Source organism: Zonotrichia leucophrys, chromosome 1A (genome assembly GCF_028769735.1).
Source record: "Zonotrichia leucophrys gambelii isolate GWCS_2022_RI chromosome 1A, RI_Zleu_2.0, whole genome shotgun sequence".
Lineage (NCBI taxonomy): Eukaryota > Metazoa > Chordata > Aves > Passeriformes > Passerellidae > Zonotrichia > Zonotrichia leucophrys.
Window position 1 is genome coordinate 588,844 of NC_088170.1, and position 16,212 is coordinate 605,055.

Consider the following 16,212-nt stretch of genomic DNA (forward strand, 5'->3'; position numbering starts at 1 on the left):
CTTGTGTAAATTGTCCCTTATGTAATGCAAACCATCTGTTTAAAAAAACAAAACAAAATGAAAACCCAAGCCACTCCCAAGCATGATCTGCTATGGGGAAAAAGAAAGAAAAGGAAATGCAGTACATCAAATTGGAAGCCAAAGACCATGACCTGCCATGTAACCACGGAGAAAATATTTACCCCTCTCCTCCCTTTATTTACCCAATTTTGAAAAATATTTGGAAAAGCATAATTGAATCATTTGCTCTGCACATAATAGAGACTGATACTGCTGGATTCTTTTGAGCATTTCATCTCTCTAGAATGTTTTCCATCAGGCTGGAACCCAGCAGAGAAAAACTCTTTGTTTCCAACACCACATCTCAGAGTGATGCCACCACTGGGTGAGAAGGTCCTGGGTCCTCAGTCACTGCAACCTGGCAAAGGATGGGGACAAAGCATCAGTGTATTCTGCCCTTCCTTGGGTATCTGCCATGAAAGGAGTCCAAAGGGACCACTGCTATCAACTGTTACCATTATTTTTGTGTTCTCTTCAGTCTAAATGCCAGAAAACAAAGTGTGTGTAGAGAAAGCAGTGCTCTTCTCTTCCAGCCTCTGTCTGGTGAGTGATGAGTCCTTGGGTAAGCACTGCCTGAGGAACCCACTTTTCATTCTGAAACCATTGGGGGCTCACAGTTCACCCTCTCTGGGGAGGCACAGGTGGGTCAGAAAGCACTGAATGAGTTAAATTAGCACAAATGTCCCTCTGAATGTGTCTCCAAAGCCAAGGAGCTCTGCAGCACTAGCTACTTATGAAAATATTGGTTGTTGCAATAATGATCTCTTCTTTCTTCCCCAAATTTTCAAATCTTGCTTTTTTTTGAGGAACAGTATGTGAAAACTTTCATAGCTTTATGTTCTTTGTGACTGGAACTGAATAGTCATGTGCAGTTTTTTATCATTCCTATCTGCAAGTTGTTAATGCTAATAAATAACAGAGTCATCACTAGAGAATTTCCATCAATCAGCCACAGAAGAGAATTCTGAAAAATGCAATCAGTCCAGAAGGAAGGGCAGATTTTCCAAAAGGACTGGGAAGATGTGGAAGTGAGATCCATTTTTGTCAGGCACAGACACTGATTTTAAATCCCAGAAGGGCAGTCACGTACAGAGATGCTGGTGGGGTCTTTGGAAGCTCCTAGGAGGGCTTTGCTCCCAAAAGCAAACTCAGTAAAAATCAGGCATTTAATCCATCCAGAAGCTGAGCAAATTAATCTGCTGGACATTCTCTAGATCCTAGTGCATTTGTCACTCTTAACAGGGAGGTTTAGTCTCCTAAATGACTCAGGTGGTGCTTAACAAAATTGTACCCAAAGCTCTCTGGCTTACAGACTTTGCCAAGTGGACTGACACACAGTAGGGCAAGCAAAAAAATGGGAGAAATAGTTGTGGTGGTCTGTCAAAACCATGACTTGATGTGAACATACCGTGGATTGAAGGCAGCTAGGTGGAGCTTTCCAGGTGTGGCTAAATGTGAGTTTTTGTTTACCCTAGATGCTGAGTGAAAGGAAGAAACCCTTTGGACTACTTATCACTTCTCCTCAGCCAAACATGCCAGGCAAGCACCAAACACAGAGCTGCCTTTTTCCACTGGCTCCTGCTCAGCCCTGCAGCTTGGCACGCTGCTCATCCAAGCCTCACTGCCAGAAGCAGCACAAACTTTGCTCTTTTTGCCTTTCCATTTTCAGGGTTACACAAACACCTAACGCCACATCTATTTCACAGATGTGAGGAACTACAGGACTATGGTGGAGTTAATACTACATAGATGGGAGGAACTACAGGACTATGATGGAGTTAGTTTTTCATGGATGTGAGGAACTACAGGACTATCATGGAATTAATATTCCAAAGATGTGAGGAACTACAGGATTATCATGGTTTAAGTATTCCATAGATGTGAGGAACCACAGGACTATCACGGAGTTAATATTCCAAAGATGTGAGGAACTACAGGATTATCATGGAGTTGATATTCCATAGATGTGAGGAAGCACAGGACTATCACGGAGTTAATATTCCAAAGACGTGAGGAACTACAGGATTATCATGGAGTTGATATTCCATAGATGTGAGGAACTGCAGGACCATCATGGAGTTCATGCGCACGCAGCACAAAGAAGGGAAAAAAACACCTCAGCTCCTTCTAGCCAAGCTGGACCTGACTAACATGGAAACAATATCATCTGCCAGACCTGTCTAACAGCGTGCTTTGCTGACCTTTTCCAGACCCACAGTGATGGCAGCATTCACATTCAGCGTGGCTCTCAGCTACACATTCTGCAGTGTGAATCACTGAGAGGATGAGTGTGTGAAATCACTGGAAGAACTGAATGAGACCATGTTTTGGCACTGCAGCTCTGAGGGATGGGAAGTGTTTGGAACAGTATTTGCAACAGTGGTCCCAGTCTGTAAAATATCAGGAAAAGGTGTTAGTGGCCAAAGAAACTGAGTTAGTGCTCAAGTACTTGCCTGTGATGTTCAGAAGCTGAGAGAAATCTGAAATTGTGGGCTAAGCCAGCTTAACTAAAGAAATCTTTTTATGTTCTAAGTGTACAAAAAATGCAGCAGTGGCAAGTGCTGAGTAACTCAAACCAGCTGATGAGTTAATGAGTTAGTCAAGGATACAGATGGGTACAGTGACATGGACACAACAAACACCCAAAGCAGAGACAGAGAAGGGTACAACAAGCAAGTCCGGGATAACTCAGTAGAAAACTGATGCAGAAGAGTTCTACAAGTGCATGAAAACAAGTCTGTGAAATTCATGCTCTAGCTAAGTTTATTCACAGAAATAAAGTTCCTTCATTATTTCTTAACTTGTACTTATCCTCATCATGTTGACAGGAAGATGAAATCCTATGGAAGGCTTAAATAAAATATAAAAAAAATCTGCAGAATGCAGAGAACAATACAAATCTTTCAAAGATTAAAACAAGTAGATGCTATATTTTTAAGTGTTAGGCTCTCACAAATATCCTCAGAGTTTGTGTTAGTCCATCAAACTGAAAGGCATATGCTATCTTTGATCTCTGTGCAGAGCCTCCGTTGAGATTAATGTGAGCTCTGTGTGAAGAAAGAGACTAGAATAGGCCCTCAGTTCACAAATAGCAAGCAGTCTGCTCCAGGAAAAAACATGTTTTCTTACAACAGTGTTGAAATTTATTGGGAAGTTTCAAATAGCTTCTCTTCAGATGCAAGTTGTGGTCATGAGCATGTTCACTTGTCAGAAAGACCTGTCAGGGAGAAGGTGCACAAATGCAGCTCTCGTGTCAGATGTTTGGCTGTTGTGTAGGAACACATCCCTCATCTCTGACAGCCTTTTCTCATGCTGTAACAGCCAATCCCCTGTTTCTCACTCATCCCTGCGAGCTGATGGCTCTGTGCATGGACAGGGTGCTATTTCACACAGCCTGTGCCCTGCAGTGCCCACTCCAGGTAAAGGAATGCCCCAGCACTTACTGCATCCCGCCTTGTAGCTGAAGCCAGGAGGAAGGAGGAATCCTTGCTGGGCAGCTGCTGCCAGGGTGCGCTGGTCTGGAGGGAACACGGGGATCATCAATGGAGGCAGCTGACCCTGGACCTGCTGAACAGAGAGGGACAATCAAACACACCATTTGGGGGGGACGAGGTCTGCAATGTGCTTGCCCTCACTGCTGGTCTGAATTCACCTCTTCATGTTGGGGTGCTCCAGCCGCATCAGCTGTGGGGCTTCATCTTCATCACCAAACACCTCATGTGAATGACATGAACCCAAAATAAATGGAAATGTTTCACTAAGGCATATCTACATCCCACTTAATTATTCCCCCCACAGCTCATGATGGCTCACTTATCTCTGGCTGTAGGGGCTGCTTCCTTCTCTTTCACTGAACTGTGCAGCAGTATCTGTCTCAGACAGTAGCTCCCACCCTGACCAAGCCCAAACACAGAGACACCTCCTCAGAAAGGAAAAATAAGTGTACAAGTAGCACACAGCACAGCCACTGCTATTTTCCTGCTCATACACGTGCACTCATTTGTACAAGTGAAAAGATAAAGCCTCAAAAAAAGGCTGAGAGCCTTTACTCACAAATCAAACAGCAAAGTCTGAAGAGTTAGGCGTTCAACTTTGCACAGCAACTCTACACAAGCATGCAAGTCAGGAAGTGGAAAATATTATATTGTAAGTGGATACTGCAGGGGACTAAAGCCATGCAGAAATTAGTCATCAAAGCTGGAAGTGGGCCATGGCACAATGTCTACTGCTGCTGCTTTTACCCAGTTCCGTTAATAGCTTCTATAATTGATAGAAATGGAAGCTGTCTCTGGATTTCACACAGATGAGAAACACAAAGTTTGCTGGGTTAAAATGCTGAATGACTAGTTTAAATTTAAACCCCCACTGCACTGACCAGATCACTCAGTCAAGAAGGACCGATCCATTTTTAAGAGAGCTCATCCAGATTTTAGTGGCGCTGAGGCATTGGAGATGGAGATGTCTTTGAAAACTATGATTTATTTTGTGGTTTAAGTAACTCAGGAAAGCAGAGTATCACAGAGAAGCTCCTATGCTGAGGGGCACACAAAGGTGTCACTCCCTTCATTGCTGCCTGACAGCAGAACCTGCCCCAGCCCTTGGCTGCCACTGCTCAGAACACACCATTTACACTTCATTCTATTTTCGTTTATTCTCCTTAAAATCCAGGCCCCGTCTTGGTTCACCCAACACCATTACCAGGCAAAACATGATACAAAATTTGGGATTACCATCCCTTCTAATTTATGCTGGAGCTGGCAACACCCCTGTGTGTGCTGACTCTCTCTGTATGGTCTGAAACAGTTTTCAAGGATAGAGTTCAAGAGCACTGTTGACAGAAATTCTTGCAGTGAGAGATTAAGATTGAGCCTGAAACACAGAGTAGATGTAGCTCCACTCACTGAACCAGCTTGATCCATTTTTTGTTACTTCAATATTTGCCTTTCTATTCTGATCCTGTTAATTAGAAGGCATACATATTTTCAGCTGAATTACAGGATAAAACCCATATAAAATGTGATTTGTTCTCTATCTGCACAGATATCCTAGAGCTGTCCAATACCTGCCTTTTCTTCACGTGTTCATTTTTTGTTTGTTTTGTTTGAGGTTTTGTGGTTTGGTTTTTTTTTTGCCCTTTTTTTTTAAGACAAAGACAAAGTAACTGTATTCTTTTAGAACAAAAATGAACAGCCATGCGGAATTTTTGCATAGTACTCTTCTTCGGCAAAAAGCCACAGAACTTTTTTTTTTAAATGGTTTCCAAGGATGAAAGTGACTTTGCCAAGCGAAGAAGCTTCAAAACAGGACTCAAAAAACACTAATAGAAAGACAGATGGTTCTACTAAGTGCTTTGCTGCCAAAAAAAATGTTAAAAAAAAGTGAAAAAAATGGAGTGATGTTATTGAAGCTGACTGCAAAGTTCTCTGATGACTGCAAATACTCTTGTCCCACTGCAAGTGTTAACTCTGCCTCCAGGGCTAATATAACTGAAGCACCACACACACACAAATTGTCATTGCCAAGCCCACAATGTAGCTTAAGTCTGCACTTGATTCCAAGTGACTGCCAAACACACGAGCAAAACACCACACTGAAAAATTCCCATTTAGGAAAACATTTACCAGGAAAATGCCCTTTCTTCCTAAATCTGACTGATGCATTTCATTTTTTTTTTTTTCAAATTGCTGCTCCTCTTTAACTCTCCAAGGGGCCTTATAGCCCCTCATTTCAAATGACACAACCCTGTTTGCATTAGGGAGGTAAAAACTATGGGGTGGTGAGGATGGTTTGCATGGATATAGAAATAACACAGTCAAAACAATGTGATTTTCATTCCAGGATGGAATGTATGGAGCAGCACTCAGCTACACTTCATTTTCCCCTAAACACAAATAAATGCAAACATTCGTTTATTTTAATCCGATTACCTGACATAATATCTCACAAATTGTGGACTCTCCATTTTTATGGCTCATATAACTACTACATTTTAACTCGTTATGTTTATTATTATTATTATTAACTAGAATTGCTAGGATACAACTGCCTCAAGTGGCATTGAATACAGGCCCTCCTTCTGAGTTTTACATCTAAGGTGTTTCCCCTTTTTTTTTTTCTTTTCAAGGTGTTACTACATCAGTTAAATCTCTCAAATGTTTTTATAATCAGTTAAATCTCTCAAGCATTTTTTATTTTTATTGGAAGCTTACATACCTTCCAATATTTTCTGAATTGTAACTTCCTGATACTGCACTTCTAATTTGAATATAATGGACTGCAAATCAGGGCTGTTTTCCAGGCCCTTCAATTTGTTCAAATGTCCATAAAAAGAAATACCTCTTCAACAATCTAATAATTCACACAGCTGTCAAGACTCTCCACTGGCCAGCCTCTCTACGTGTGACCCCTTCTCAGGTGTAACATCCTAAAGGAGACAACTGTATTTTAAATCCTCACAAAATTCCCACTGGATTTAATGAGCCACAATTTCGCCTTGTAACTTCTTACCTACTTTAGGATGTTATTCTGGAGGATACAGGCACAGTCCTCCAAGATTTTCCCGGTTTTCCAAATTGTCATCACTGGGTTACCTGAGCACACTGTGAACCCCTCATTAATTTTTTTCTTTCCTCTGCGCAGATATGTTTGGCCAGTGCCAAACCACCACACCAGGAAACCTCCATAGCCACTAAAAATCAAAAAAAGAGCCCACTCCTGAAGAACTTAATGCAAAAATCAGTGTGAGCACATGACAAGCAACCCATAGTAAATGTACTGTCCAAGGGGGAAGCACCCACAGCTGCCTGCAGAGATTTCCGAATCGGGAAAGTGCCTCAATGTTGTGTTTATTTGTCTCAGTGCCTTTGGAAAGTGTGGCCCTAAATGGCTTACCATATCAAAGGGAATGTGTTGGCAAACCTGAGCCAATTCAAGCTGCTGAAGCCTGGGCCAGCATCTTCACAAATCTGTGCGTGTCCTTTATGGCCCGACCATAACAAATCCAAGCACACAAAGACACTGCATTCACCACAGTCACAGTGAATATCTCCAGGATTCTCAGCTTCGTTATAACCGTAGTATTTCCACCTCAATTCTGCTCCCTGTCCCCTTTTAGGAACATACTATGGTTACCACAGCTACCTAAGCACCAGGCAGTATGTTTTTAACAGTTACCCCCACTGTTTGTTACTAGCTCCTGCTGTGACTTCCACAAATTTAGATTGCAACCACTTGACAACTACAGTTCTATTTTCTGTAAAAAGTCATGTGTGCCTTGGGTCACTATGTAAATAGCTACACAGGGAAAGCAGTTTAAAGGAACATTAAGATGGCAAAGTTGGACATTTGTGGCTCAGAGAATGCCAGGATCAGGGAAACATGCATGACCTTATTTTGGTTCTTCACAGCCCCTGCATCCAGACAGAATCCTTGAAGTGCAGGGTTTCCCCTTTATATGACTCAATCTAGAAGGTTCATCCCATTTCTCAAGTCACATAAATCCATACTTTCAGCAAACTAAGCCCCTAAAATAGCTGCTGCTATTAGTTCTATCTATTTTCTCCTCATACACTTCCCCCAATTTCATTTCTGCAGCTGTTCATTACATATTTATTAGCATCAACTTTTATCTAAGTTTTCCTCTCTCCAAGGTAAATATTTCAGTGCATTTCCCAGCATCTATATAGATATTTATAAATAACATTTTCCACTGAGGGGCAAATGCTGCTATGCACCCACCTCTAGCTCTTCAGAAGCAATTCTATTCCTTTTGGTGAGACTGGTGATGGATAATGAATTACTGAGTATGGGTAAGAGCAGCTGCTAAAAACAACATTTTCCTCTCTACAACCTGACCAAACTCTGCACAGTACTTCACTCCTGAACTGCTCAGAAGTGTGGTTAATTTTTATTTTCATTGGAGTTATTCTCAGCTGCCCCAAATAAGTTCAGATATTTCATTCCTAGGACGGTGGATGCACATGAATGATCTGATTAACTTCAAAGTGTTGTAGGAAATATTTTCCTGCTCGTGACTTGTCTGGAAGTTAAGCATCTCTTCCACTGTTCAGGGAAGAATGCAATGCACATTTCACATGCAGCAACACAAATCTGTCCCTCAAAGCTGACATGTTTAATTGCATTTGTCCCCCTTCCTCCAGAAACACTTGGCTCCCAGTGCCACACACTCTGCTGAAGGACTGCATGCTTTAATTAGCACATGTGTTGGCCCTCCTTACCTCACCCCCCTCCCCGTGTCTATCTTAAGGGAAATAAAAATATATGTCCCCATATAACTACAATCTGCTATTTTCCCTTGCAGTGATGTTTAAAATAAGACAAGAAAATGTTTTTCTCTCCTGTGCATCAGTTCCCTAAGTTGCCACAAGTATGTCCTGAGCCCACAGAGCAGGAAGCCCTGCCTGTCCAGCTATGGGATGATCCCTCCTCCTGGGTTTGGGGTGCGTTTTATGGGGTGCTCACTGAGTGTCCAGCATGCACAGCACAGGGTGGGAGCCATGAATTAAAGGTGCATTTTTTCTTCCCAATCACCTCCTGTAAGCTCTTCTGCAGTGGATGATTTGGGTCCTAAATACTATTCCTCCCTTTGCTGTGTGTGAGGCTTAGAGAATTCACCCCAAGCTCACCCAAATGCACCTGTGCACACAGCTGGGCTCACCCAGCACCCCCACAGCTGCAAACAGGGACAGGGCTGGCACAGAACTCACGGGGGTGATGCAGGGAGGATGAACCAGGGTTCTCTCATCACCCACACCTGACACAGGCTCCCCATCACCACCCTGCTGGCACAGCACCGCTTCATCCTGAGGGCTGGTGGGGAAAGAATGGTTACTCTGATGGAATATGGACACAGTCCCTAAAGGTATGCAACTTGGCACGTGGAAAACACAGGAACAAGCTCGCAGAATGCATCTCAGGGAAATACAGAAGCATTTTCCATTTTAACAAGGCAAGGCTTTCCAGGCTGGAAGCCTTCCACCTTAGCTCAGTCCTGCAGGAGAGCCTGGGTGTCACTAGCAGCATCCATCTCCAGTTCCTCTCAGCATAAAGCCTATAAATTAGCACACACAGCCTTCTGAACCAAGTGCAGCAAAGTGCTGACACTGCCAAGCAATACAGACAGGAGCTGTTTCCATGCTGATAACTTCCTTCCAGGGCTTCCCTCCTCCAGCTCATGCCACAGCACAACATGCAATGCTGACAGACAGACAGACAGACCTCCAGCAGCACTTGGCAGCACAGAGGCCAAAAGGACCTTTCACATTCAGGAACAGCCCTTGGACACTTCCTAAGGAAAAAGCCAGTTCATTTGTTGCTCATTTTGTAACTAAAATAAAGAACTTCAAAACATTTTTTAAAATATTTGATCTAGTACAGAAGAAGCATAGGGAGGAGAGAAAAGCAGTAAGATGATTTTTTTTTTGCACAGGATGCGGTTTAACAAGTATTCTTGCTTGTGCAACTTGGCATGTAAGTTACCTACAGAGCAGCTCTGCCACAAAGGTATGGAACAAGCAGCCTAAATTAAAAGTACATAAACTAGAACTCACTCCAGCTGTTTTCACACAAAAGCCGAAGAGTTCACACAGGGAGGGCTGCCCCAGACTGTAAAACATCTCAGTGAGCGGGGTTCTGGCCAGATCAGGACCCCCAGAGCCAGTGACTGGAATTCAGGTAACAGCTACACTGCAAGACTGAAGTGCACTCTCAAAGAGCCCCTCCTAATCCCAGCTCAAGAGCAACATTAAAATTATTTTCCCCTTTCATTTCTATAAGAGAAGAAGATTCATTGTTTGGTGGGTCGAGCTCCTTGTTTCATGAAGAGGCTGAAGTTAGCAAACGGGCTTTTGAGGCTCAATGACCAGAGTTTTGGGCACATCATCTTCTTTCACCTTCCTTAATATTCACACAAACACTGAGTTTCTCACGGCACAGCTTCCAAGCAGCTGAGCACCTCGTTTAAACGCTAGTGCCTTTCCTAGAAGAATAAACCAGGACTGTAAGGGAAATCTGCCACAGACTTGTGGCTGTCAGAACTGCTGATTTAGATACTGTATTGTTCTCTATTTGTGCTTTTGCTGGCTACCAGCGAGTTGCTCCTAAGCGCAAATGTCCTGATCAAGAGTGAAGCCACAAAGTCACTTCCCTGAGAGTGGGAAATGCCTGAACCTGCAGGAGGGGCTGGTGCTGCCTGCAGCATATGCAGAGCACAGGCTCCATATGCCTGGCTGATGCTCCCCCCTGAGCCCTGGGCCAGGGCTGATGGCTGCAGCACAAAGCCATCCAGTGGAACATTTGTCAGGGAAGGGAAAACAGGTGGGAGCTCTCCTGATGTGATTTACCAGACAGCATGTAGGATAATTCCTTCAGCAGCACGTGCACCCTCCTCTGCAGCTAGCTCATCTATGATAGATGGGCTCAGTTATTCAAAACATAATGAACTCTGGGCTTATTTGTATGTGCCAGAGAGAATCAGGGACGCAAAGCAATGCACCTCCCTTGTCACTGCTGACAGCAGCCTCTCAGAAGTCATCTGGGGAATTCTCCTCCTGATTTCCTCCACCCTGAGGAGGCTGAGTTTTGCCATGTGGGTGCTAAGCCAGCTCCCCTTCCTTTCAGAGTCACTGCTTTGGTGACTCAGTGCTCTCCTTCTACCAAATCCAAAGGTTTTGTGCAAGAGCATCACTGTCAAAGCGGCTCTGGAAAGCAGGACTGGTGGGGAGCAGGGAGAGCACTATTTCTGTTCAAGGATGTCTGAGGGCTCCAGAGAGGAGAGTGGAACCAGGAGGACTTTTCCTGCAGGAGCATGGGGATTTTTCAAGCTTGAATCTGCCAATCTTAACATTATAAATCGATGGCTAGACTATAAAAACAAGTAGGAATGGGTGGGAAGGCTCAGAACTGGCATGGGGTTAAAAGACAGGGAGAAGAAGAAGAGGAATAATCCAAAAACGACTTTGCAAGAACTTCCATGAATGTTGGAAGTAACGGATTCAGCTGAGGACAAGGAAATTTAGTAAGCAAATGAACAGGAAATAAACTCCAGTGTTACACACCAGCACAGGCAGGAGCCTGGCTGGTTTCTGACAGTAATTCTGTTTTCTGACAGTAAGTTCTGTCACCTGGGAGAAATGCCCCACCTTGCCACCTTTTCAGTGCTTCCAAGGCACCTTTGGGTTCATCCTGACACCAAAGTATTGTTGTGAATGTTTCTGTGCAAAGGGTGCAAACAGGACCATAAAATGCTCTGAAACTGCCCAAAATGGTTTTCAGGTTGAGAATGCAGCTAAAGTAATTAATTCTAAGTAATTTTCTAAAATAATATCCATATTGTTTCTAAATACTCTCTAAATTTATTCTAAGCATGGTTCTCACTCCTGTGTAGACTGAAGTAATGCAGCTTTTGGAGAGTGAGCCTATCCACGAAAGATTTCTTTAGTGCATTTTCCTGAAAAAATCAAGAAATGGGTGGCAAGAGCACGGCTGATGCCATTACACTTTAAAAAGTGTATTTTTTGTCACTGGAAGTTATTCAGAGACATCTGTCTAAAGGCAGCTGCTAAACCTCTCTCTTTACCCCCTGTTGATTTTCCATAATATATCCAAACACCAGTAACTAATAGTTTTGATGTATAAATTGCAGCAGTACTTTTCCTCTTCCAAAACCCCAGATTCCCACACTGCAACAGGGAGAACAGTCCCAGTTAGGAAAGCACTGCACTTAGGAGATGATGGCCAGCTCCATGACCTCATCTTTGATACAATGCTGAGGGTACCCTTTCTAACAAACCCCTACGGTTTCAAGATGCATTTTTCACTCAGTATCTCTCTGACAAATGGAATATCATTAATTAAAAAAAAAACAACACAGAGATTTCAGTGTGTAGGCGACGGGGAAGAAACAGGGGTTATTTAATATCATGTAGTGGGCAGAAATTCAAAACCCATTCAGCTGCTGAATAGTGCCATGCTATAAACAAACAAGAAAGTCTTATCAAAGTCATCCACTTAAAATCATACCATCCAGAAAGAGAGAGAAAAAATAGACTTAAAGGACTAAAAAAAAAGTGTCTGCACTAAAAGTCATTACCTCCTCTTGCCTTCTTTAAACAGGGATACAGTTAATAAAACTGTATACAAACTAATGAACTACGGGGAAAAAACATCCTTCATGGTTTGATCATTAGGCTCTTGCAGAACTGGGTCTGCTCATAAAACCTTGGACCAAAATGGACTGACTAAACCGTGTGAATGACCCTTCTTCTTCCCCCAATATATTATTATTATTATTATTATTATTATTATTATTATTATTATTATTATTAATTTTATTTTTATTATTTTATTGCTATTTATTACTATTATTATTATATCCGATACATGTCTTAGGGTAAGTGTGGTCTCCAGTGTCAGCATTTTCAGGGCACAAGGAGTTACAACAACTCAGTGTCATTCTTTTCTAAAGACAATATACTACCATTATTATTATTATCATCATCACTGTTACTGCTGTATACTGAGTTTCATTGCTTTCTGTAGGATCTTAGAAATCCCTGCTGGATGAACAAATGGCCAGGACACCTCTGAGCACATGTTATCAGAAATGCTTACAGCAAACACAGCTTTAGTGCTGGACAGGCTCTAATGACTGCACAATAAAGAGCTTTTTCAGCCCCTCAGCTGCTCACACTCCTTTCTGACTGTCCCTGCTGCCAGTGGAACTTGTTCCTCAGGTTTGCCATCAAAAGTTAGGTTCCAAAAGCAAAACAGACTCAAGTTGCAGAACAAATACAATTTCAGCAGAAACGTCACCACTCTCCCATTCACGTCCTGATGCTTTTTGTAGCCCTGTTACCAAAATCCTCATCAAAAAATTCTATTCACAAGGATTTTGTTTGGGAACATTTCTTGAATAGGGCTGAAGACAGTCTCTAATTTTGTGCCTACAATCCAGTGACAGCAATACAGCTAAAGCACAATTAGCTGTAGGTAGAGTGATAAAATTTAGACATCTCATCATCTGATTTCTGTGTACAGCCAGGTAAGCAGCCAGCCAAATCCTGCAGCTTTTTACTCCAATGAATTGCAGCTACAAATATTTTGATTGCCCAAAACATTGTATATTTTTCTCCTTTGCTGTCACCTTCAGTTCTCCCTTGCCTTCTTCCACCCCTTTTTATTATTAAAAATATGAGAAAAACCACAAAAAAAAAAAGAAAATAAAAAGAAAAAACAAAGGAGAGTATATGCAATTGTTTTCTTGGCACTTGTAGATACGGACCATGCAGTGGAGAAGGAAACTGCCCACCTCACAAGGGCACCTATCAGCATGAGTCAGTTTTTAATTTTCCTGGCTCTAATCCTAAAATAAAATATTAATAAATAATAAACAGAATACAATAAATAATAATAAATAATAAAAAATAATAAAAATTAATAAATAATGAATAATGACTAATGAATAATTAACACTAATAAATGTAATAAATAACAAGCACCTGTGCTTGGCTGGGCGTGGCCCAGGTGTGGCAGGGCGTGGCAGCCCCACCTGGCACCCGGAGCAGCCCTGGCAGGTGTGCAAAGGGAAACCAGCAGCTTTCACAGGCACAGCCCATGCATAATGCATGGAAAGCAGGATCTCAGCAGAGGGGGAAAGCACAGAACAATGAGCATCAATAATCTCTGGGTATTTTCTTCCTAGTCTGAAGTACTTCTTGAATGCACACTCTTTTTTTTCTGCCTTTAAATACACACATACCATACTCCTAGATCAATTTTTCAGCCACTGTAGGTATTAGAGGACAATTTACATGTGATTTGCATTTTTTTCCCTCCGACTGTGGTTTTGGTAAGTCTTCCAAACCTAATGACTGTTCTTTTGGCCAGCAGCATAAATGCTGTAATCACACAATTATTGTGCTGGGAACAGTTTAATTCAGCATTTTGTTCTCAACCACAGAACAATTACTCAACAATTTTGGTTAACCATACCAGCTCGCTGCCTGGAGAGGAAGCAGAATATTCACAGAATCCATTGTCCTCCACAAAGGCAGGGAGCAGATCCTTATCTGTTATCACTGCCCAGCATCTCTTTGCTCTTCGGGGTGCTCTCACACACTCCCCATGAATGAAAATAAACTTTTAGCACACTCATCTTTAGCTGTTGAGTGTTTAATTGTGCATTTGCACACCCAGGGAAAGGGGATGTGTCTGGGACAGAAGGATGCCAGGGAGCAATGTAAAAATCTCTGAAATTATTACAGGGATATTATCCATCTCTTCTAAGCATAAACCCTGGGCACTCAGGCTTTAAGGTCTGCTCTAAGCCATCCACTTCTCTTTAGTAATAAAAGGAATTTTCTGATCAATTGATTTATTCCCTGGAAAGACCAACACCTCCCAGGCTTTGTGTGCTGGACCTGACTCCCAATAAAGGGAGCAGAAGTTCTGAGACCTCAGCAGGAAAGGATTTAAGCTAGCAAGCCAAGTGATCAGGATCCTAACAAATTTTCCGCTCCAAATTTCAATTCTCGAAGCATTTTACCCAAGCAAATAAAAATATTTTAGTAATTCCATTTCCACTCTTGTTTTTTGTTTTGTCTTGCCAGTCACTGGGAATATTTTCATTCAGAGCTGTGAATCTGAAAAGTACAACTCTGGCAGTGCTGCTGAACAAGTGAAATTAAACTAATTAAACAAAACTGACTCAATAAACTTAATTTGACAGTTAGATCAGAAAGGAAACCAGCAGTAAACACAATGAAAACATCAAGTAATAAATGATTTTTTAAAGCCTTTAGCTTTTAAGAAATATTCAGCTCAGAAAAGGGACTTTGTAATAATCATAATTTTTTTAAGGGCAAAATTTGACCCGTAGGAACTTTGTGTTGAGTCCTTGCTCTGCTGAAGTCAATACAAATTGATCCCAATGGCACTCAGCAGAAACAATGAAAAAAATCATTAATTTTAATATATATACAATAATTTACTGTAATTTAACTTTTTTTTAAAAAGGACAAGGCATCTATGGAGGAGAACACAGGTTCAAATATCCTCACCAGCAGGACACTAAGCTATTATTATTATTATTATTATTATTATTATTACCTATTTTTTTCCTGTATCTATGACATGAGCAGTACATCTTGCTTTGTGCATGTACTGTGCATGGACATCATCCACAAAGTGCCAGCTGCCCTCCTGCAGCCAAACACTTTTTAATGAAACAATCACGGAGCTCCCTGGCACCTAAAGGAGTGGTTAAACTGCTGCCTTACCCAGTGCCCTTGAAACCTGTAATGTTTACACAAGCACATTAGCAACACTTGAGTATCTCATAAAAAATCAGTAAGTAAAGATACGTCTGAGCTGTGGTAAGGCACATGAAAAACTATCCCAAGTGTTTGGGTTCAATACCTCTCTCCAAAAAGAAAGGGACTATTTTAGCAGTTTGAGCCTGAAATATTTAGCCAGCAGCGAGTTTGTTCATTAAACTGTGACCCACTCTGAACACACTGGGTCCCTTTAAGACTAAAAGTCAGAGCTGTGTGCTCTGAGCCCTTTCATCAGCATGACTCACTCATTCATGGGCAGCCTGGATTGTATGGCTGGCTTATGGCAGCACTCTAAATTAGTACTCACACAATGGAGAGCTTATACAATTGCAGCAGTCCATATCCAGTAAAACTGCCTTGCTGCCCTGAATAATGGGCCCTGCTAAGTCTCTAACAGTTCTGTAAGAGCCTCCAAACAGCTGCACACAACACATGACCTGTGCCATCCTCACAATGCCTGCTAACCATGAAAGCAAGCTTTGGGAACTATTTCCTCCTCTCCCTCCCCACTGGACAGCATCAATCCCTTTGCTTTTTTGAGAACAAGGGGATTTTATTTTCCCCCTCCTCTTTTCCTTACTTTGTGGTTTTTTTCCCCCTTTTCCTTTCCAATCAGCTCTCTGCTGATCATCCTTCACACTTTAGCCTCTGCCCCAGCATACTTTGGACAATGGTGCTGATTCCATCTGTGCTCCCCATTAAAGCCCTGGTAATCCTGCTTGGAACAGCTGGGCGCTGTCTGTGAGCACACACACCCCTTCTCTGGGACCCTCTGGCTGCAGTTCTGCTCAGCCTGTGC

At 42.2% G+C, this 16,212-nt stretch overlaps 1 protein-coding gene across 13 annotated transcripts in view; it reads right to left on the minus strand.

The window, feature by feature from the left end:
* The window catches only part of SOX5 (SRY-box transcription factor 5), a 592,640-nt gene that overhangs the window by 87,732 nt on the left and 488,696 nt on the right, over positions 1–16,212 (minus strand). For 10 of the 13 annotated variants that reach the window (XM_064734473.1, XM_064734430.1, XM_064734449.1 and 7 more), the window contains one exon: positions 3,504–3,627. In XM_064734473.1, coding sequence (XP_064590543.1) covers positions 3,504–3,627 — 124 coding nt within the window. The remainder of the gene's footprint in view (positions 1–3,503; positions 3,628–16,212) is intronic. The other 3 variants (XM_064734482.1, XM_064734499.1, XM_064734410.1) reach the window with 1 other exon arrangement.